Here is a 23055-nt window from a genome sequence, read left to right on the forward strand (position 1 = left end):
TAATCTTACTCTAAAATAGAAATAATTTCTCAATTAATTCTGTCTTGTTTTCTATATTCAGGGGCATGGATCATAATGTGACCTGGTCTTTTGGAGAATCACTTCTGGATATGTTTTTGGCTCCTGAATCACCTCCTTGCAGTTTCCCAGGTCCAGAATGCATCCAGTTCAGTCGTACTGGCACACCCTTAGTGGACATCCGCACCTCCAGTCTCACCTGCGACCAACAAAACTTGAACCAACTCAATGAAACCCTTTGTGCGGCAATTTTAACAGCAACATCTCAGGAATCGTACGTCCTTTACCAGATGTGTCAAGCGCTCCGCACACTCTCTCAAGCCGAAGTGACAAAGGTCTGGAGGAGCACGTGTCACATGATCCAGAACGTCGTCTTACCTCTCATGGAACCCTGCAGTGATCCTGCCACTGCACAATCAAGCCGTATTGCGAGGTCCACCCTTAGCCTCAGCGAACTCCTCTGCGACTACCAGAACTGGACTGCCGGTGGTTCCGTGGACCCTGCTCTGGTCACAATGTGCAGTGAAAATGATCGTGCGGCATTCATCCTTGCTGTGTGTAACAATGCTGAAGCTATGCAAGTGCTGGTCAGAAATCCCATTAATGCCTGGGTGTGGGAATTCTGTGCAAACACATCAGACGCATACATAGTGAACCTGTATTGTTCATATAACACGTGGACTACTGAAACCATCGACCCATCAATAGTGACGTTCTGCTGGTATAATGACATGGACAGATTTGAGGGGCTATTGTGTGACAGTTTGGTCTTCTTTATGGTTGTGTACTCCAGTGAAGAAAACAGCTGGCTGAAGCCCAATTGCTCTGAACCTCTTCCACAAATCGACATCAACACCATGGTGGCTCAGTCTTGCAAATACTCAGAATGGAAGAATTTAAGAGCAGTCACCCATGAACAGATATCTCTATGTATCCAAAATGATGAGATTCGATTCATTAATGAGGTGTGTGTTAACAACACGTTCGTCACTGTACTTGTGCTTAACAGCGGGAATACCTGGGTAGCGCAATATTGCACTTACTCCATCCGCAATCCCCCCACGAGCCCACCACCGCTAAGCACTGAAGTCTGGTGTAACTACAACAAATGGACTAACATGTCTGTGGATCCGACTGTAGTCGCTCTGTGCTGGCAGTACGACCAGACAGGCTTTCGTCAGAACGTCTGCTGCAACTTGACCCTGTATGAGAAGTTGTCTCTTCATCTCGACAACCAATGGCTGATTAGAGAGTGCTCTAACAATGACACCACGAAAGTGTTGGCGCAGGTTTGTGTCTATTCAGATTGGAGCCAGCCTATTATTGTAGACATGAGCGACCTTGCTCTCTGTGCCGATCTTGATACTGAGAACTTCACTCGGAATGTATGTGCCAATGTTACAGTTCTCCAGAATTTGCTGGCCAATTTAGACAACACCTGGTTATTGGAGCAATGCTCAAACCTGACTGCGTCTGGCCCAGGCGGTGGGGCTGGGAACGGGGGGAGCCTGATGGGTTTCCGCCCATCTGAGCAGTGTCAGTACTCCAGTTGGGCTTTGGTCCTCCCGGATGCTGCTCTCCTCGCTCTTTGCTGGGACTATGACCAGGCCAACTTTATCTCCTTTGTCTGTGCTGACTCTTTAATGCTCACCCACATCACTCAGGAGGCCTCCAGCCTCTGGGTCAGCGCTCTCTGTGCCACGTACACAGCTCCCCCTATCGACAGTCTAAATGGGAGCACAACTGCCCCGCCGTGTCTACCTAGGGAGTTAGCTAAGAGGCTAAACTGGACCTGCAGCGCAGACTTCAGCGTTGTCTGCCAACCAGGTGGCAGTCAAGTCCAGGGCCTTCAGATGCTGTTGCGCTGTGGGATAGAGATTCTCCAACCTCGCTTGGAGAATCTCATGACTACACAGGTGACATCAGTGGTCAAGCAGGCCACCAGCCTGTGGATTGTCCTGCTGTTGGCTCTAGAAGAAAGCCAGATGACCTCTCTGAGGGTGACAGAGAATATTCGGCTTAGTGTGCTGGAGTCAATTGTCGTCTACATGGACAATGAGGCCAACTTTGACAAGAAGCGTGTGCTTTTGCAGTGCTTTGAGGTTGGTATTATTATTCAATTGCAGAACAGGGGATATCATTCATATCATTGTTTTCATTAGACCTGTGTTTCCCAAAAAAAAGACACTGAATTAGTTCTGGAAGTTGTTCTAGTTCTGATTATTAATTAAGCATATCCTTTACTGGGTTCACCACTATTTTGTAATTGACCCATGATCTAGCTCATCAACATGAGGTATAAGGTGTTAGCTGTGACACCGGATAATTTAAATCTCTTCCTTAGCATGTAATATTAGCTCAAAGTACAGTAATTTGATTTGTCTCTACATTGGTACTATGATACAAATACCTAATCTATGTTGTTGTTTAAATCAGTGTTGAGATGTCATTGCCCTTTTCATTTTACATGACAATATGGTTCAGATACCGTATTTCCAGTTGAAACTTTGCATGTGTGTGTTTCAGAAAGTTCTGACCAGTCTGATGCAAACAGGAAGAGATGTCCCCACTAACTTTTTTCTGATCAAGGTTGGATGTAAATCTTTATTTGCATGTTTTTAATTAACTGGCTTTGTACTTTAATACAGAAAGGTGTTGGAGCAAAATTCATGTTTTACTTTGTCCATCCGCATTACCATTCATACACAATATCCGGTTTTGTTTGCTGAAATCATTGTGAGAGTAACAGCTTGAATTACAGTTCTCATTATTGGTTTACAGGAGTATTTTCGAATTCCTCTATCTCATCTGAGATCAGTGCTCAGTGCAGCGGACATCATAATTGTAAGGGAGGTTTTGCAGTACTATAATAGGAACTATGCCACTTTGCAGGTAAACCATCCCCACTACTGCATCATTGTATATCACATAAAACCGAGATGGTACAAACAATAAAGTTACATGCATTTATATAATTTAGAGTCTTTCCTCTTTTGAAGCTAACAGATGATTACCTGCACACCATGGTGTCCGTGCTTTTCCAAATACACCTGCCTAGGGATATTAGCCTGTTCCCTGACATGGGCCTTTTGTTGGCTCTGGCTACACCTTCAGACATCATGTCAATGCCACCGCTACAAAACAATATCAATGCGTGAGTGACACACCTACGTACCTGTTTAAAGAGCTTTAAAAGGGTCGTCTGTTGATCACATCATTCAATTCCTGGTGTTTTATTTTTGTTAATTTATGTTTTATTTATTATATTTTATTATGATTATTGGCTGTTTGAATTGCAAACTTTATAAAAAAGTGGGATATTGATATTATAATTTATGTAAATTTAATATGTTAATACAATTAATATAATTTTTGTATTTCTAACCACTAGAATATCAGTGTTCATTTCATATTATTTATATACTATTATAGTATTTATTAACATTTTGAATTAGCTTTTATTTTATATTTTCAGCTTTCTTTTTAATTTTAGTAAATTTGTTATGTGTTTTTTTGTCTTTTTGTTTTGTTTTTTGTTGTTTTTTTACTTCAACTTTATGTCAGTTAGTTGGCAAGGCAACATTTCTTGGTTTTGTTTCATCGAATATTTATATTTTATTTTATTTCAGTTAGTGAAAAGGATTTTAATAGTTTTAGTTAACATTAACTGCAAAATATTTAGGCTTTTACACATCATTCAAATTGTTTACTTTAAAACATCTCCGCTCCCCTACTTTTCTCCAGGTTAAACATCATTAACTTCAGCATCAAAAACCTTTCCCTGGAGCAGCAGCAAGCATTTGGTCGATGGTTCAGTCGGTCCATGAGCTTGCCCAACATGACAGCCGGCAGCTTATCCTTCATCAGAGACACTGGTAACCTGATCGCCTATCTGCCCTTCCAGAGCTTCCAGTACCTCTCACCTGCTCAGGTAACAGCCCGAACACCTCGCAAAGATACCTGAACCCATCTGGCTCCGGTTAACCCTCAGACAGCTCAGTTGGGTAAAATGCCAATGCTTGCCACTGGCTCATTCTAACAGACATGCCCTCGTAGTCTGTTTTCAATAAATAAACACAGAGATGCATACATTAAGAATGGCTGTGTACTGGACATTGAATAAGACTGTGGTGCTAACACTTCCATATATGCATTGCTTTCCATATAAAAAGGACATAATTCACAAATAGATTTAATATGAAATATACGTCATTATAGTTTAAAACGACCATTTAAGATCATATTTAAAATGATAATTTGACCGGATGACTTGTACAATATATAAAAGGTCTTAAATGATGACTTATGGCATACTCTTGTGTTTTGTTTTCTTAGCTGCTGAATGGTTTGGATGTCTTAAAGAGTAACACCTTGGGTCTCCTCAAGCAGCAGTTCATCGCTCAGAGTCTCACTGGAGCCTTCAATAATCTCACAGTAGACCAGTTCAGGAGGTTAGCTAAATATGATATTGTTTTACTCCATTAAAATCAAAACAATATGATTTCTTGTATTTTTCAGATTTGGGTCATGGAAATACAAAAAGATTAAGGCATTAAGCATTATAACACAACAATTTTTGTTTCCTCTCACACCCCTCCAGGTTAGGTAATCTGTCCTGTCTGGCTCACCCCAGCGATCTGATGGCATATGCTGGAACAGAAGCCTTTTCAGTGATCCAGGACAACATTAGAACATGCGCTATCCAGGGATTTAGTGTTCCTAGCAATATGGTTAGTGAACATGGTCCAGATCAGGGGTCTCATTAGTTATTATTGTCTCTTATATTTACCCTATTCTTTAAAAACGATACCCTCTTAAATAATAATTCCTCAGTGGTTCATCTAAAATCGCCTCTGGTGTTTTTGGTTACTTTTCTTTTTGTGTCCAGATATCCAGCTTGGTCTTGAAAGCATCTGAGCTGCAGTCTCCCTCCAGTCTCTCTCCTCAGAGAGTCTCTCAGCTTGCCCCTTTTCTGCCCCTGCTGGGATCCAGCGTCCTGCAGCAGCTCACCTCAGCCCAGCTCATGCCTGCCCTCAGCACCCTCGCCTCTGTGCCTTTCACCCCAGCACAGGTACACCACTTACAGTATTAACATGCTCTCTTAAAAAAATAAAACCAGTAACTTTATCTGAATACATATTTAGCATACGTCTTTATATATATATATATATTGTAAGTCGTACGGCCTGTTTACACCAAGACCGATAACTATGACGATAAAGATATAGTTCTAAAACTCTTTTTAAATATAAGTTCAGACCACAACTATAACGATAACAACATAGAGAAACTATATGCTTGAATCACTTTCAGAATGGTCTTTTCTAGCTGATGAACGATAAAAAGATTCACAGTCAATCAGAATCCACCCTGCTTTAAAGAGCTCGAGCATTTAAAGTGGTAGTTGACAAAACTGCAGCACGCGTATAGAATAAACAGAACGATATCGTGCGTTGGTGTGTGGATGCTAATATAGTTATCTTTATCGTTACCTTCTTAGTGTGAACGGGTCTTTAATTGGTTTACTGTAAGTTTATTGTAAGTATAGCATATCCAGGGTCCAAAATGAACTTTTTTGCACCACCTGCCAATGGCGAATGAAAGTTTACAGGCCATAAATATTTCTCACCAGCTATGAAACTATATTTTGTATTTATTAAGAATATTTATTTGCCCCAATTACAATGGGAATATTGAGCTCTTTTTTTCTAGCATATTTATGGAAGGAGTAGGCAAGGCAATTTATTTAGCACATTTCATACACAGTGGTAATGCAAAGTGTTTTACATAAAAATGATTTAAAAAAAAATATGATTATGACATGGTTATAAAATATGGCCTATGCTTATAAATGCTTATGGTTATAAAAAGGTTCAAAGAAATATAAAAATACAATAAAAAAGAAATTTAATATAATAAATTATTAATATGAAACAGTATCATACACTATCACAAAACTATCACAAAATCTTGATTTTCTTCGTCATATTTTCATTTTGGTAGCGTAGTGTGAGAAATGTTCAACATTGTCACACAGTTTCATTTGAATCTTTGGTTACACTTTATTTTAAGGTGTCGTTGTTACAGTGTAATTATATATTTAAGTACTGAGTAATATTAATTAACTACATGTACTTACTATAGGGTTAGGGTAGGATTAGGGTTTGGTTGAGGGTTAGTTGCATGTAATTATGCATAATTTACTGTTATTACTATGGTAAGTACATGTAACAAATGTAACAAGGACACTGTAAAATAAAGTATTACCGAATCTTTCATGTTACATTGGCAAGAGTCAGAATATCATTCTTACATTTTCATCTATCCCAATTAATGCTGCAGTTCCTAGTAAAGCTGTTTGAACCAACTAGCCTGTAACTTTTATTTGCTTGCCTAATGCAATTGTGACTTGCATTTTGCATTAGTCGTGTTAATTTTGGACACTGAGTATACCCTAGTGGATGCTGAAATTAAGTAGAGGTCAAAGGTTACAAACAGGCCTGTGGGTTTAAACTCGAGGGCTTTGCAACAGATGGTAGACTGCTGTCAGAGGACCCATGGTATTTGATATAGGTAAAGGACTGTGTCACTGCTCAACCGCTTTAATTATTTCTGCATGACCAAATGTGAATTCTGCATGTCCATCTCAGTGTGCACCCAAAACATAAGGAAGGCAGAGGATGAGAGTACAATGGAAAAACAGAAAGCTTCAGATGTCCATAGGGAGTCTTTACTATAGGTTGAAAGGGAGAATGTCCTTGTATAAGTCAATATACGTATGTGTTGTAAAAATAAATAAAAGTAACTACGAATTAACTTTAATTAAGCTTTATCAGAATATTTGTTCTTCATCTTGTTGTTTCATTGCTTTATAATGCACTGCATTATTCACTCCCTATTAATCATTGTATTGTTTATTTTTTCAAAAAGGCTGGTGTTATCATCGACAAGATCTCAGCCAATTTGAGTGTAAGTATGTCTTTGCAGTGAGGTTGAGAAAAGCAGTGTTTGCTCTGATGTTATTTGAAAAGATAGCCAATTCCTAGCCCCTGTGAACGTACATGTGTGTGCCTGCATTTGAGATGTCAGCACTTTTCCTCAGCCAGCTGGCCCACAACCCAGCGTAATCAACTCTGGGGTGTTTCAAGGACAATTGCGTTGGCCTCACACGCACTTACACTGACCCGTCAGTTACTCTTTATAGTTTACTTTGCATGTTTGAAAGTGCATGTAACATTTACTTGTATGATCCATGTGATTTGGCAGTTCCTCAAGGTATAGGATTACACCAGGCACAAGGAAGTTATCAAGCGGCCCTTTGTATTTTGTGTCTAAGGTTTATGGGAACATTGTGATGTGGGTCAGATAGGGTGTCACTAGTGAGTGTCTTTCACATGTGTGGCGTCGCTGAGACACCTAAAGAAGCATCTGTTTTTGAAATATAGACTGCGTATGGCACAAGCTAATTCATTTAACGTAAAGCTAGTTACATTGGTTTTGTAAGGGTTTTTCAAACCTTTTTGATGACAAATGAAACGACCCCCAAATGGTGATGATCTCTTTTAGAGGGACCCCATTCCTAAAATATAAAGGCAGTTTGGGGTTGGCATATTTTCTTTTCGGTTTTTGAAAAAAGTGTCTTGTGCTTCCTAGGACTGCATTTATTTGATAATAAATACAGTAAAAACAAAAATATTGTGAAATAATATTCAAATTTGAAATAACAGTTACCTATTTTATTTATTTTTTAATTTTTTTGAATGGCAAAGCTGATTTTTCAGCATCATTACTCCAGTCTTCAGAGTCATATGATCCTTCAGAAATTATTCTAATATGCTGATTTGTTAAAGGGATAGTACACCCAGAAATAAAAATAAGTTGACAGTTGCCATCAACTTCCGTAGTATTTTTTTTATATTTTGAAAGTCAATGGGGTCCATCAACTGTTTGATTACAGACATTCTTCAAAATATCTTTTTTGTTCAGCAGGTTTTGAACAACTTGAGGGTGAGTGATGACAAGATTTTTATTTTTGGGTGAACTATCACTTTAACTGCTAATTAGGTATTTTAAAAAATTGTCCCCAAACTTTTGAATGATAGGGTATATATATATATATATATATATATATATATATATATTGTTAAAATATTATTATAATATTATCTGGACAATCTATCATTTTTATTAGGGATGACAGTGTATCCAAGGTTAAGTCTTGTTTCTTAAAAAAAATAAAAATAGTGCTGTCGATGCAGTAAAATAATTGCAATTAATCTCATGATTTCTTAGTAGTCTTTAGAAAGCAGAATGAAAAAGTGTGTCATATTTGGTGAATGTAAAATAATAATAATTATGCATAGCCTATTGCATTAATATGTAACTAACAGCCCTTAAAATATATTTTGTAAAAACTTTTTTTTCCCTCTGAAATTTGCAGTCTCCTGGGATTCACCGGATCCCAGTTTGTTATGTTAAATTCTCAACAATACTGAATATTGTGTAGAAATATTAAACGTGTGATATTTTGTGCTCCCTCTCAGCTGGCTCTGCCTGGCTCTGGACATTTGTCTATGCTGGGGTCTCTTGTGAGTGGAGTAAAGGTGGAAACTCTATGGACTTTACCGTCTGATATTCTGCTGGAAGCCTTACCTGGCATGAGCCTTCAGACACCTGGGCTCACCCCCCCTCAGGTCAACACTGTCATCTGCAAACTCTGGGTAAGAAACTCCCTCTAACAGATATTTCCTTTAGGCTTCTGAACACAGACATCTCGGCTCAAACATGCTTATACTGGAGCATTCAGTTAAGGGAAACAAGAAATGTTAGCGTCTATCGTAGTAATACAAATGCTGTAAATTGTTCTGCCACCATCTTTCAGGGTTCTAGTTCTGTGTCCCAGTGGATGGATGAAGTCAAACCTTTGCTCTCAAGCACTCCACTCCTCAGTGTGATTCCCCAAGTACCTCTACTGCTGGTCAGAGACTCCGCTGTAAACACTCGCCTCTGGAACACACAGCAGGTATGTTCTAGTCTAGTCATACACACATTTATCAACTACAATTACAGAACTTGCAAGGTTTTTGTACACTTTACATTATTTTAATACATTTCATATTTGTGCTTTATTTTAAATTAAGATGTATTTTATTAAGTTTTACAGTGTCCCCATTGACGGTGGCAGAGATAACAGTGATATCATTGTAATATTTGCCTACTTAATTATGATTGTTTTTTTTTACATCTATTTGCACAATGAATTGTGATTTGTCTTCTCTTTCTTGTGTACACATTTTTATGCTTTTGAAATAACTTCTCTTATGCTCACCAAGGCTGCATTTATTTGATCAAAATACAGTGAAAACAGTAATACTGTGAAACATTTTTACAATTTAAAATAACTTTTTTCTATTTTAATATGTTTTAAAAATGTAATTTATTCTTTTGATGGCAAAGCTGAATTTTCAGCATCATTACGCCAGTCTTCAGTGTCACATGATCCTTTAGAAATCATTCTAATATGCTTATTTGGAGCCCAAGAAACATTTCTTATTATTATCAATGGTGAAAACAGTTGTGCTGCTTAATATTTTTGTGGAAACCATGATATATATTTTTCAGGATTTTTTGATGAAATGCAAAGACAATGTACTGGTAATGTTGTTGTGCTCAGCTGACAGATAACAAGACGACTGCTCTAATGCAGCATTTCATTAGCACAGTACCAAAACTTAAAACAAAACCTTATGTAAAACTTTTAACATTATTCATTTGCTGCCTTTCATGTATCGGTTAGTATTTCCTTCTGGAACTACAAATCTGGTTCAGGTCTGAATGGCGAAATATATTTTTCAGATATAGTTGGTCTGATTAAAGTTGTGTTTGAGCATAACAAGTGTGCTTTTCATCATTATACTCCATTACCACAGAGATCAGTACAATACTACAGTGTCTAATTACTGGTTTAATTATTAATAATAGAGCATAGGCTTCTTTGTTGTGTCTGGTTTAGCACACCAGACACAGTATCTTCTGTTGTTCACTATCTGAAAATAAGATGGAAACCAACCTGAGTTGCTCTAGTACTGTCAGTCCCTTTTTTCCAGGACATTAAGCATGCAAGTGTTTGTCATCCCCTTTCCTGTTAAAGATAAGCTTACAGAGCCGGAAGTCACTGATTTCACTGTTAATGTATGTATAAATATTGAACAGGTTACAGTAATTGTTCCCCCTGACCTATTAGTAAATTCCTTAAGTCATTTTCCTACCATCAGACAATTCAAGCTTACAGTACCACCTAAATATGAAGCATTCAAAACAGCCTTAATATACAAAACATTTGCAATGATGCTTTGTCATATTTGTCTACAAATGAAGGCTATATTATAATCTTTAACCCATGATTGTTTTTGTTTTTTTCAATAGGCTAAAGTTCTCTTTAAAGAGGCTATCTTCGCCCACCCAAGTCTCTCACAACACGAATATATGTAAGTTTTGCCTTTATGTATTTGTGAGTTCATTTTGTGATTATAAACGAGGTCTACAACATGAATCATGGCACTGCTCAGTGAAGTACTGAGTGATTGTTTAAGTTTAGCGTTAAGTTAAGTAATCATGTTTTTTTTCTCTCTCTCTCTCTCTCTGACACGAAAGGTCTCTGGGGACAGTAGCTACGGGAGTGAATTGTACAGACCTTAGAAGATTGTTCCAAAACCTGGCATCTCTATCTCCTCTACGTGACATTCTGACGTTTCTGAGAGAGCAGCCTGTGCCACTCCACCCCTCATTGGTATGCTAGTAAACCTACATTCAAATTTAAGACCTAAATGTTACAGATTACCAGTTTAGGTTTCTTTTTTTTTTTTTTTTATCGAGTCTTCACTAAGGTCTTATTTCATTGGTAATTTAATCTATAAAATTGAGTGTAGGCCTGCCTGTAAATTGAGATGTCTGGAACCCTGAATATTGGATCTAGCATTGCACAAATTGTGTAAATTAAGGAAAACACTCCTGCACTCTCTTTACAGAAGTTTCCTTTTCATTTCTGTACTACAGATAAAGTGTGTAACTGAGGAACTGTATGAGTTTGACTTCTTCTCAGAGTTACTTGGAGATTTGGGCTCTCAGATTGCGCTGTCACTTCCGTGAGTCAAGATTCGAACTCAGTTCAAATGGATTTACACTGTACATATGCATATAATCATGTCTTCACATGTTAAATTTAATGTCGTTATCTAAAGGATGAGCACCATTAAGAGATTTCCACCAGATAAGATGGATTCCCTGAGGAAAATGATAGTACAGGAGCCACATTTCTTCCTACAGCTTTCCAGCACCAAACAAGCTCTCCTGGTGGACAAGATGGTTCAAAGACTGGTAAAAACCCTTATTTTACGGTCAAAAGGTCATGTATATATTTTTGTTTAGGACCTTCCCAGTTAATGATTCTGACAGGGTTAACAAGATTTTTAAGGTAAGTTTAAGATATCGTGTGACCTGTACTTTAATAAAGTTGGTTAAGTATAAGTAGTCTCTTTAAATCTGTAACCAACCACTTTTTCTTTGGTTTTCTTATCAGAATATGTACACAGGCCTGTACACTGAAGAGGAGTTTCGTTCGCTAGGTGTCATGGCTACGTTTGTGGCAGATGAAATGTTTTTGAATTTGGATAGGAGCTTCTTTGTTGATGGTCTGGAGTTCCTACAAGGTTTCTGCTACAATGCCAGTAAAAGAAACCGGGTGGCAGGCATGCTAATTGAAACGAGGACATTTGGGTAAGGACAGTTACAACATAAATCACTGTAACTTAAAATGACATCAAAACCAGAAATATTTCATGCCTCATAACAATGAACTGTAATTGTTTTTTTCCACAAAGCCATGTACAAAACTGGACATCAGAGACACTGAACCAAGTGGACCGTTTCTTGTTTTTTCTTCCAAACGAGATTATTCAACTCATCCCCTTAGTAAGTGACCAGATATTTCTTTGTGTCTGACATCATCTAAAAACACATACTGTTCCTCACAACCAGCTGACCAAGTATTTTCGATCACTGCCTGTCTGTGTTTTGACCTGTCTACATGTGTCTTCAGGGTTTGATGAGCTTAGAGCGCATTGAGAGGCTGTTCCTGAGTCAGCAGAAGTGGGAGAGAGGAGAGCTTGGCTCTCTGTGTCAGAAACCCTCCGAGCTGTTTGACAAGCAGCAGTTTGTACTTCAGTTCTTCCTCGGGTTCCTCAGAGTGGGACGCGCCACTTGTAAGTGCAATCTTCTGCCTTGACAGAATGTCATCTGTTTAAATGTGAATGGATATAATACAGTAGTATTGCATGCCATCTCACACTTTTGACCACTTAGCCCAGTTCATTTCATCTCTTCCTCTTTGTCTCTTAGTTTCTGGGCTGATCCCCACTTGTGAGAGCCTGCATATGACACAACCTGCTGCCTGGAGTATTGATAGCCTTAGAAACATGCCACTAGCCGCATTTCGGAGGTGCTTGGAGCTCATTGGCCAGGATCCCTTTTTCAGTGCATTCCAGCTGTCAGTGCTCCTTACAAAGACCAAGGAGGTGCCTGATTTTATCCATCAGCTCATATGTTTCTAAATGACGCTCTCACAAGTGTTTTATGTTTTTTAGAGAGACATTTGATGATTCACATCATTAGACATATCCTCGTTATGAATTTCTACTTTCCAGTAATATGTTGGTGGTATTCAGTTAATGTTTGCATACCTGCAATATAATATAAGTTATATAATATCATTATACACTAATATAATTTTTTTTATTATTTGTTTTTGTAGGTATATGGGATGCCTTCCTCTTTTAACTCTTCTGTGATCTCTCAGTTGGGTCGCATTGCCACTCAATTCTTACTTGACGAATTGGCCTCTCTTAGACTGTCTGAAATTCAGTCAATTTCAGCTATGGGGGCTCTCAACACGTGGACCAGCAGACAGGTAAAATGTTTATGAAAACATTGCAAGTGAGCTGGGATGGCTGGTACAGTTGCCATTTGTAAGACACAATATACCACTGATTAATATAAATATGCTGATTGACTTTGAGAAGCATGTTGTTATTCATTCCTTCATCTATTTATGTACACAATACCATTCAATACCATTAGGGTGGGTAAGATTTTTTAAATGTTTTTGAAAGAAATCGCTTATGTTCACCAAGGCTGCATTTTTTAAATAAAAAATACAGTAGTAAAAGAGTAATAATATGAGATATTACAATTTTAAATAACAATTTTCTATTTAAATATTTAAAATGTAATGTATTCCTCTGATGGCAAAGCTGAATTTTCAGCATCATTACTCTAGTCTTCAGTGTCACATGATCTTTCAGAAATGATTCCAGTATCTGGTCTGGTGCACACACGAAAAAAAACATTTCTTATTATTATCATCAGTATTGAAAAGAGTTTTACTGCTTAGTATTTTTGTGATAAACATTTTTTTATATATAGAAATAAAAAGTGAAAAATAACAGCATTTATTTTGAAATGGGTTTTTTTTTTTGTAACAATGCAAGTCTTTACTGTCTCTTTTGATCAATTTAATGTGTCCTTTCTGAATAAAAGTATTCAAATTCTTTAAAAAAATCTTACTGTTACTGACACCAAACTATTGTAGTATACATGATTGACCTCTGTTTTGCAATTGCAGTTGAAAACATTATTCTCCACGGTGCTGAACTCGACCAGAAAGACACCTAACCAGTTAGACTCCAGCACTTTTGTGGCTTTGGGGCACATTGTGTGTGGGATAGATGCACCAGTCATGCGCAGTTTGAATCCAGTGGAGTTCAGGTTGAATTACCTAACAAACTCTAATATGTTGTTTGTATGGTTCATACAATTACATTTTTTACTCTTGTGCTGAAAGTGAAATGTGTTTTTCTCATTCCAGTAAGGCAGTTTTGTGGCTGGGCCGTTTGCGTTTGTCCTGTTCTGAGGAGCAGCTGCAGGCATTGATAGGACTGCTCAGTCATAGCTTGACATTTGGACCAGTCAGCTCCTGGGGATCAGAGGTCTTTATTGAGATTGGAGCGATTGCAGGTACAGCTCAGAGCTTGTAATCAGAAAGTTGGCGGTTTAATTCCCACAGATATCACCATAGCGAGGCTGTGAGCGAGGCACTTTATCCAAGGTTGCTCCAGGGACAAGCTAGGGAGTAGCTTTGGATAAATGTGTCTATTAGATTAACAGATATAGTTAATATAAGTGAATTATTAGCATCAATAGCATAAAGAACTTTGTGCCTTATTTGCTCTTTTTGGTTCATAGTTGCTGTTTTTTTGTTTATACATGGGGTTTTTGTGCACTTTTCCCCTTTCTATAGCGGGGCTGCCTGATATAGCCATGTCTGCTTTGGTGAGGGAACAAATTGAAGGAATCACCCCACTTGCCATCTCTCTCATCCCAGCGGGCAAATTTGCAGTTAGTATCTCTTTTCTCTTGCTTCACCCTAAAGCGTATGATGCATGCATGCGACTATTTGCTTGTGTTCATAGCTGCTATTGGGACAGAGCCGGCACCAGCACAGCACAGACGAGGGGGCGAAGTAACGAAAGGGGCGATGACGTGATGCAAAGGCTATACTTGAAGTGTCACATTTACGTATTTGCCGGGCATAAACAAACCTCGTTACTACAACTATGAAACTAAAAGCTACCAAGCAACTTTCAGATGGCAGAGCAATAAATAATATACTACATAAAACAAAAAGGAAAACAACATAATCGAACAAATTTGACTTTATATCCATGATATAAACACGTTTAAGACCACTAGATATAAATACGACTTAATACGTTAGATACACAATTTCAGCGGATTTACCATGTAGTTCATTGAAACTAATGTAACATACACTCATTTCGACCCGTTTAACAGATGCATTATTTTATAAAGGGCTGTTAAAGCTACAATATGTAAAAAAAATAATCGCTAACCTCTTACAATAACATAGGTGTAGGTTGATGACGCAGTGATAAGCGGAATGATGGGACTTGCTGTCATGCTGATGGATCTAATAATGTTTATGGATGAGTGAAAACATTCATGTTTTTTAATAAGAGACAGGTATTCTAGATGTATTAGGCAGATATGCTAATGAGAGACAGATATCAGCGCCACACACGAGTCCCGCGGATATAAAGGAACAAGGACATTTAATTCTACCGAACTACCCGCAAGTCCTGAATTACTACTCACACAGATCAGTTTATTTGACGAATTAAACTTGTGAGGTAACGCAGCGCTTCATTTGGTCTAACGTTACACTATCATACTAAACAGCATTTGAGTGTGTTGAAAGTTATAATGTTATTCTATGTGTTAGTTTGTTGGCTGTATGAGACTAGCAGTAAGCTAGATCAACATTAGAATAACATAGGCCTACTGATCATATTCTAACATTTCATCATGTTGAGCTATATAACATTGATTACATTTATGTACACTTGCTCACCTGTCTAATAAAGTACATGCAAGAGCGGTGTCTCTGTCAAGTCATGACTCGTGAAGCGCTGTCAAGTCCAAATTAGTCGCGGACGTGGAGCTCTCGACAAATTTCTTACATATTGTACCTTTAATACAGCTTGAACTGCAGCCGGTGACAAACAATAACAATACAGTGAAATAATCAACTAACTACAACCAATAATCTAGCCCTAAACATGGGAAAATGATTCATCATAGCTTTAACTGCATTTTTCGTGGCACGGGAAGTTCAGCATAATGAAGGTTATGTGTCAAACGTGTCAATCAAAATGTGACTGTGAAACAGACTATCCTTAACTAAAATGTTGCTATAGTAACCTAATATTAATTCTAGAAAGCCAATGCATTTGGCAATTGTAATAAAAAATTAATAAAAAAATTTGTCTATTCTATTCCATAATTAATATCTCCTACCACATTCATCTTGACTAAGGGGGCAGGATAGTCTGGTTGAGGGGGCAAATACTCTCATGATGTCCTCTATTTTTAAGATTAAAAGTATTTTGAAGTAATTTTAGAGTTGTTCTTACTTGGCGTTTCTACTTTCTCTCTCCACAGGTAGTGTTTAATCAGGCACAGATTCGTATGTTCACCTATGATCAGGCCATTGCTGTAACTGACGCCCAGCGCTCCGCTCTATCTCCAGTTCAGGAGACGGCCCTGTACATGGTGCTCAACCCCTGGGAGGACAAACCTATTGATTTCAGAGGTACTTTCACTCCTGTTGTGAAAGAAGGAAAAGTAATTTCATTCCACGACACGTTAATTAAAATAATATTGTTTATATATATACAATATACAGTTTCGAAGTTGTATGGTTGATATTTGGATATTTTGAGAATAGTCACTCTCAAATGTTAAATGTCTCACAGTATTTGTGTATGTTTTCAGGCAGGTCACTGGGAGTTGCAGTGCAGCCCTGTCCTTTTCTCTACCTCTCCAGCATCCTGATAATGCTGCTGTTGCTTTCTCCTGCTGATCCTCTGGGATGAGTTAGGTCTGTAGATGCTCAATTGAACTCTCCTTCCCAAATATGCGCAATATGATGTAACAGTTACACTTTATTTTAAGGTGTCTTTGTTACACTGTAATTATGTACTAATTAGTTATGTAATATAAATATTATGTAATATTTCAGTACTGCATAATATTAAGTAACTACATGTACTTACTATAGGTTTAGGATTGGGGTTTGGTTTGGTTTAGGGTAAGTTGCATATAATTAAGCATAATTTATAGTTATTATTACTATAGTAACTGCATGTAACGTGTAACAATGACACTGTAAAATAAAGTGTTACCGATGTAACTTTAATACTGTGTGTATATTCAGCACTTTTAAAATGCTGAATGTAATTTAAAATGGGTTACATGAAACTGGAAAAAAAGTACAAGAAGAACAACTCATGGAAATACTACTTTCAGCACTTTATAATAGTTTTTCAGTCATGATAATGTGATTTTGTTTGATTGTTTTTGAATAATTGCTTGCTTGGAGATTTAATGTATCATATTCTGGATCTGTATTTAGTTTGACTTATACTTGTCTAGTTTTTATTAATATTATTTATTAACTTTTTTTAACTGCTTTAGCAGACTTCATACAATGAAATGCTGGAAAAATATCAGAATGTGTTGTATTAAAGAAAAAAATGATTGTGAAGTTTCCTTCTTTGATTTATAAACTCACTCATGTATTTACTCTGACCACTTATGTAAATCGACCTATTTGTCATAATATTTCATGCCACCTAATGTCAGACTGTATTGACAGTATTTTCATTTTGTATTGTTGTGCATAAATCAGTGACTGTATCCTTGGAAATAAAGTATTACCAGAGACATTATTAGGAGATTTATGATTTATAATTATAAAACTATAATATATGTATACAACAGCAACAATCATTATTATTACCACCACCAATATTAATAAACATAATACAATAACAAAATATTATTAATAATGAAATTATGATGATTATGATGATGACCTGGCACAGCGGGCTTGTAGAACAGTAACGACCACACGAGGGCGTTGTAGCGCAGTGGTGCGCGCGCGGACTCCAGTCCTCCTACATCCCGTCAGCGTGATGAAAGACAGAAGCGCGTAGATCAGAGCAGGTCTGTGCACATGCTTTCTCTCAGCTAGTACTTTAACTTACTCACACTAAGCCAAGATGGCGGATGCCGACGACTGGGGTAAGGAACTTTCAATATTTTGAGGTTACCTGTATGAGAGAGGGTGTCTTAACGGTCACTGTCTTAACCACGACATTATTTTGTTTTTCCGGAAGACGCTGACAGCTTCGATCCAAGTGAGCCGATCATAGTTGCCGCCGCTCTGCTGGATAAATGGGAAGGCGAGGACGAGGAGGAAGACGTGAAGGTAACGTGCGAATGCCCATGTAATCAAAACTTTATCAGTAATGAGCGTTTAAGTACTTTTAATTATGTCTTATCGAATGATGTGTGACTAAAGGTAGCTGCACTAATATGGGCGATCATGGTGTATTTTTAGCCGTTTAGCTAACGTTAACCTAGAATAGGCCCGTTTTATTTAGAGATTCACCAGCTGTATCAAGTTGCGTGTTCACGATTTTCTAGTACACTGACAGTTTCTGTGTGTTTACGTCAGCAAACGTGTCATCTTCCAGTTTTACCGATCTGTTATCCGACTGACAGATTCTCTTTCATCAATAATAACCTGCCAATCCATTACAGATTAATCAAACTAATATAGTAACGTTACGTTAGCTTTGACAGCACGTCATTTTATGCGAGTGGCTGTGGTTGAAATGTATTAATATTGACTGATATGAATCCAGTATTAACAACGAACAAGTGACGGGCCATGTGGACATTCATAGTAGCTTTTTATATTTGTTTGCGTTCATTTAAACGTGTTGCTAATCTTAGTTAATAAAATTGCTGTTGCTACTTTAACTTGTTAAATATACTAGTCAGCAGAGAACGTAGTACGCCGCAATTTACAGTTCCCCAAGGGAAGACATGCATGTCACGTTCTTGCTAGTCCCAAATCCTTTTCTTAAATCGGTTTATGTTTCTTTTTACTATGCAAGTGTGTGTTCTACATCGCTGTCATGTGGATGCTGTAATGTTTGCGCCAGGCAGCAGCTGACTGAGTTCCTGTTGACGTCATTACGCGAGTGAGTCACGTTGCGTGTCGTGTTGACGCACAAATCTAGAATTCTCTCGCTCGCCATCGTCTGATCTATGCGCGCGCACGTGTTATCGTCATTTACTGCGAGTTGTTTTGTTTGAAGGCAGATCTAGAAATGCCTCGCTAAATGAACCCGTTAACTGAGGCCTCGAGAGTTCAAATCGACTTTTCTCCAGTGAAGAACCATGAAAACCTGGACATGTCAGGGAACTGACATTTTATCATTTCTGTGCCTTAAAATAAAATCTTTAAAAAGCCATGGAACTTTCTGTAGATCTAGTTGCTCAGCTCAAATCTAAGCTATCTTTAATCAGTTTTGTTTTAAATTGCTACATAACCATTGCTACCAATTTAGTCAGTATTAACCGTTTATTAGCAGAAGAGAATTTGTTTAACTTGATGCCATGTAAGATGGTCTTTAATATGGGGCTTAAATGTTGTTATTTTATCATTTTTGGTGCTGTAATTATAATGGCCAAATTAATCAAAAACACTTGTGCTCTTCTTTTATGGTGAATAAATTATGCTTTTTAAATTTCATTATATGTGACCCTGGACCATAAAAGCATTCACATGGGTAAATTTATACATATCCTGCAAGCTGAATAAATAAGCTTTCCATTGATGTATGGTTTGTTATGATAGGACAATATTTGGCTGAGATACGACTATTAGAAAATCTGGAATCTGAGGATGCAAAAAAATCAAAACATTGAGAAAATCTCCTTTAAATTTGTCCATTAATGTTCGCGATTGTGCTGCATTCACTCACAAAAATAAATGTTTTGTATATTTACAGTAGGAAATTTACTAAATATCTTCATGGTACATGATCTTTACTTAATATCCTAATGATTTTTGCCATAAAAGAAAAATCGATCATTTTGACCCATATAATGTATTGTTGGCTATTGCCGTGAATATATAACCGTGAAACATGTGACTGGTTTTGGGATCCAGGGTCACATATATGTAAGGAATAATGTTGAGGCAATGTATTGTCCCAATTATCACACGGCTGCTTAACAAACAAGTAAATAGGAATAAGAAAACATTTGATTTGATTTAAAATTATTTTATTATTTTGCGTATGGGTGGTCACCAACTGTATCTTTCTGTCTCTAGGATAACTGGGATGATGAGGAGGAGGAGGAGAAGAAAGTTGAACAGATAAAAGCTGGTATTGATCTCTGTTGAGCTGTCATTTTTCACAATATAAATGTTGTAGGCAGAACAATAGCATATTCGTAAAACTTGGCATTAAGTAGATCTTTTGTTTTTGTCTTTTATTTGTTTGTGGTGTTTTATTACTGTTTTTCTTGAACCCATGTGGAAAGTACTCTTATGGTTTGATTTACATTTCCTTTAGAAGTGAAACCTCCTGAGAAGAAAAAATTAAGTGATAAAATAAAAGAAAAAGAAATTGCTGAAAAGAAAAAACAAGAGGAGTTGAGGAAGGTAAGAACAATATTATTAGTTGTATATTTACTCAATAATGAATGAAACCCTTTCTCTCCTGATACTCATTTCTTTTGTATATTTCAAACCGTTTATAACCTTTGTTTTTGAAACTTGTGAATAGAAACAAGAATCAGCGATAAGTGAGAATCTATCACCAGAAGAGCTTATAGCAGAGAAGCTTCGACTGAAAAAGTTGCAGGAGGAGGCAGACTTGGAATTGGCCCGTGAGGCTTTTGGTAAGAAACTTACTTGAAATCTTCCATAGTCCATGTTGTAAATGTAACAGTCAATCATTGAACAAGCTTTCTGATTTCAGGTGTTGATCCTGCTGCTGCAAATTCTTCTACTACTGTTATGACAACAAACAATGACTCTGGAATTGAAGCAATGTGCCCCTCATCCAAAGATGACTTTGTTGCATTTGAAAAATTACTGAAAGATAAGATAACACAGTTTGAAAAATCAGTGCATTATTCCAGCTTTTTGGAGTCACTGTTTCGAGAGCTTTGTATTTCATGTAAGTGCAGAATTATATTTTGAGTTGTATGTGGATAATTATCTTCTTTTTTATTCTAAAAAAAAAAAAATGGATGTTTGTGACAAGGAATTTCTGATATATCTCCAGCTGTTTAGATTAAATGGTGAGTTGCGTAACCTAGGCATGTGACTGTATCAAATTTTGATGTTGCTGAAGCTTTTATCACGGTATACGGTATTATCACGATATTGAAATAAGTTGCAAAAAAAGGTGTTGTCATACTATAACCGGTAGAACAATAGGCATCACTTTACAGTAAGGTCTCACTAGTTAATGTTAGTTAGTTCATTAGCTAACATTAACAATGAGCAATAGCTACATTTGTTACAGAAGTTATTATTCTTTGTTAATGTTTGTTAACTGTTCATGTTAGCTCAGGTCCATTAAATAATACAGTTACAACTTTCGTGTTATTTAATGTTAAAGATTAAAGGTATAGCAGAGGATTTTCCTGAATTTTAGAAAAGAACCGCCCTCTCCACTTTTTGAAAAAATGCACATGCGCAACACTCTACCTGCTCCCGAGAGGGAACGCCTATTAAACGAATGCACGAGCTAATCATAGCTTACGTTAACTTTTACTAGCAGTGATTTTAAATGGATTTCTCCAAATAGCATGCCAAACTTTACCTGTCAAGTAGAAACTTCGCGACTGAGGCATCAGTGGGAAGCCCAACCTGTGTTTTGAGCGCACGCCATCGTGTGAATCGTGTACACGAGCACGTACGACGGCCTTACGTAAACATATCACCAGAATGATTGACACTTAGGAGGACCAATAGTCTTGATGATCCACCCGGAAAAAGAAAATCCTCCGCTATACCTTTAATAAATGCTTTAGAAGTATTTTTCATTGTCAGTTTATGTTAGCTAATGGAGCCTTATTGTAAAGTGTGACTGAACAATAATGAATCGAAACATTTTCGAACAATATCTAGGGCATGTTGTAGTCCAGATTAAAATGTAAAAATGTTAAAGTTTGAAAATAAATAGCCTATTATATCGTTAAATATTTCAGAATTCGGTGCTGCGATGAACACCACTGCGAATACAAAAATCTGAATGTCGGTTAGAAACGTTTAAATACTGTTCAGAAACAGAAAGTAGCGCAGCTGCTTTGTTTATGGGGTTACCGGGGTAATGTTCCATCAGCGCCATTTGCTGTCAGAGAGTGAATGTACATTTTCATTCAGCACTGCTCTTCGCTCTTTACGCCATGCGCCTTGGCCTACTATTGGCCTTGTTTACACCAGAGTGCTCGCATGCCTTTTTGACGCAGCATACAGCGGTGTTGTGCAGTTTAACCAGTTGATGGGAAAAGTATTCTTAAAATGCATTCCAAAAAGCGGAATAATTCGTAATAAATAATTAGTTATAATTGAAGTGCCCATGATTACAATATTGTGCATGTTCATTATTGTGATATATCGTATTACCGTATACGGCACATGTCTAGCGTAAACATAAGACCATGCACGTCTGAATGCTAATCATTGTGCTAAAATATACTAACTTCTGTCTCTCTGTCTCTGTAGTGGAAGTAGATGACCTGAAGAAAATAAATACTACTTTGTCTGTTCTGCTCAATGAAAAACAAAAGCAAGAAAAGGTTAGTTGAATGATTTTACTGTTTTTAATCTTGTGTACTTGGTTTTAGAGGACCTTCGATTGAGGATGAAATTTATAGCCTCACATTTTTTTATAGTTCTATAAAAGAAGTATTCATTATGGTCAAAATATCAATAGAAAAGTACTCTTAATAACAATCTTAATTTGTTGCTGTTGCATTATTCACAGGAAAAAAAGGCAAACAAGAAAAAGAAGAAAGGTGTACTTCCTAGTGGTGGATTGAAAGCAAAAATGAAAGATGACATTGCTGATTATGGTGAATTTGACGGTGGCTACGGCAATGAATATGATGACTTCATGTGACAAAGGTTCATCTTCCCTTTCCCATTCCCTCTGTGCCCAGACGCCCCTGGAGACATTCAACATTTACCCGTTCTTGCTACTCAGTGCCATCTTGAACGCTGAACAATGTGTCAACCCTTTACTTCGTTCCAGTGGTGATAGACTCCTCATAGAGCTGCTATCAGCCCATTGTACCCCAGTGGCAAATGGGGAAAGGCAAATTTATTCAGATGGCCTTGAATTTATTTCAAAAACGTACTGTATGATGTGGGACATCTTTGATGGAGGCATTTCCTCTGATTGGCCTAAATAAGAATTTCAATGCCTTATAGAAAATATCTCTTGATTTCATTAAAAGTGGCTTATGTTTTTTAAGCTGTGCAATTTCAGTTACACAGAAGTAAAAAAAGTGATGCTCTATGCAAAT

General features: G+C 37.2%; 2 protein-coding genes across 2 annotated transcripts in view; both read left to right on the plus strand.

Moving 5' to 3' along the window:
• Positions 1 to 17195, plus strand: part of strc1 (stereocilin 1) — an 18562-nt gene extending 1367 nt beyond the window's left edge. Inside the window, exons 4-28 of the mRNA XM_079865812.1 lie at positions 62 to 2120; positions 2545 to 2607; positions 2800 to 2910; positions 3018 to 3172; positions 3763 to 3949; positions 4354 to 4469; positions 4619 to 4748; positions 4907 to 5089; positions 6949 to 6987; positions 8562 to 8738; positions 8900 to 9040; positions 10444 to 10505; positions 10672 to 10807; positions 11074 to 11162; positions 11259 to 11394; positions 11597 to 11793; positions 11898 to 11988; positions 12116 to 12278; positions 12415 to 12590; positions 12827 to 12982; positions 13697 to 13839; positions 13940 to 14088; positions 14372 to 14469; positions 16093 to 16243; positions 16426 to 17195. Coding sequence (XP_079721938.1) covers positions 62 to 2120; positions 2545 to 2607; positions 2800 to 2910; positions 3018 to 3172; positions 3763 to 3949; positions 4354 to 4469; positions 4619 to 4748; positions 4907 to 5089; positions 6949 to 6987; positions 8562 to 8738; positions 8900 to 9040; positions 10444 to 10505; positions 10672 to 10807; positions 11074 to 11162; positions 11259 to 11394; positions 11597 to 11793; positions 11898 to 11988; positions 12116 to 12278; positions 12415 to 12590; positions 12827 to 12982; positions 13697 to 13839; positions 13940 to 14088; positions 14372 to 14469; positions 16093 to 16243; positions 16426 to 16526 — 5209 coding nt within the window. The 3' untranslated portion in view covers positions 16527 to 17195. The remainder of the gene's footprint in view (positions 1 to 61; positions 2121 to 2544; positions 2608 to 2799; positions 2911 to 3017; positions 3173 to 3762; positions 3950 to 4353; positions 4470 to 4618; positions 4749 to 4906; positions 5090 to 6948; positions 6988 to 8561; positions 8739 to 8899; positions 9041 to 10443; positions 10506 to 10671; positions 10808 to 11073; positions 11163 to 11258; positions 11395 to 11596; positions 11794 to 11897; positions 11989 to 12115; positions 12279 to 12414; positions 12591 to 12826; positions 12983 to 13696; positions 13840 to 13939; positions 14089 to 14371; positions 14470 to 16092; positions 16244 to 16425) is intronic.
• Positions 17196 to 17566: 371 nt separating this feature from the next.
• Positions 17567 to 23054, plus strand: eif3jb (eukaryotic translation initiation factor 3, subunit Jb). Its single transcript, XM_079866575.1, has 8 exons — positions 17567 to 17736; positions 17832 to 17923; positions 19844 to 19898; positions 20088 to 20176; positions 20301 to 20415; positions 20496 to 20696; positions 22253 to 22326; positions 22515 to 23054. Exons 1-8 carry the CDS (start codon positions 17715 to 17717, stop codon positions 22647 to 22649), a joined length of 783 nt encoding a protein of 260 aa, XP_079722701.1. The 5' UTR covers positions 17567 to 17714; the 3' UTR covers positions 22650 to 23054.
• The last annotated feature ends 1 nt before the right edge of the window (position 23055 follows it).

The sequence above is a fragment of the Squalius cephalus genome (assembly GCF_949319135.1).
Source record: "Squalius cephalus genome assembly, chromosome: 3".
Taxonomy (NCBI): Eukaryota; Metazoa; Chordata; class Actinopteri; order Cypriniformes; family Leuciscidae; genus Squalius; species Squalius cephalus.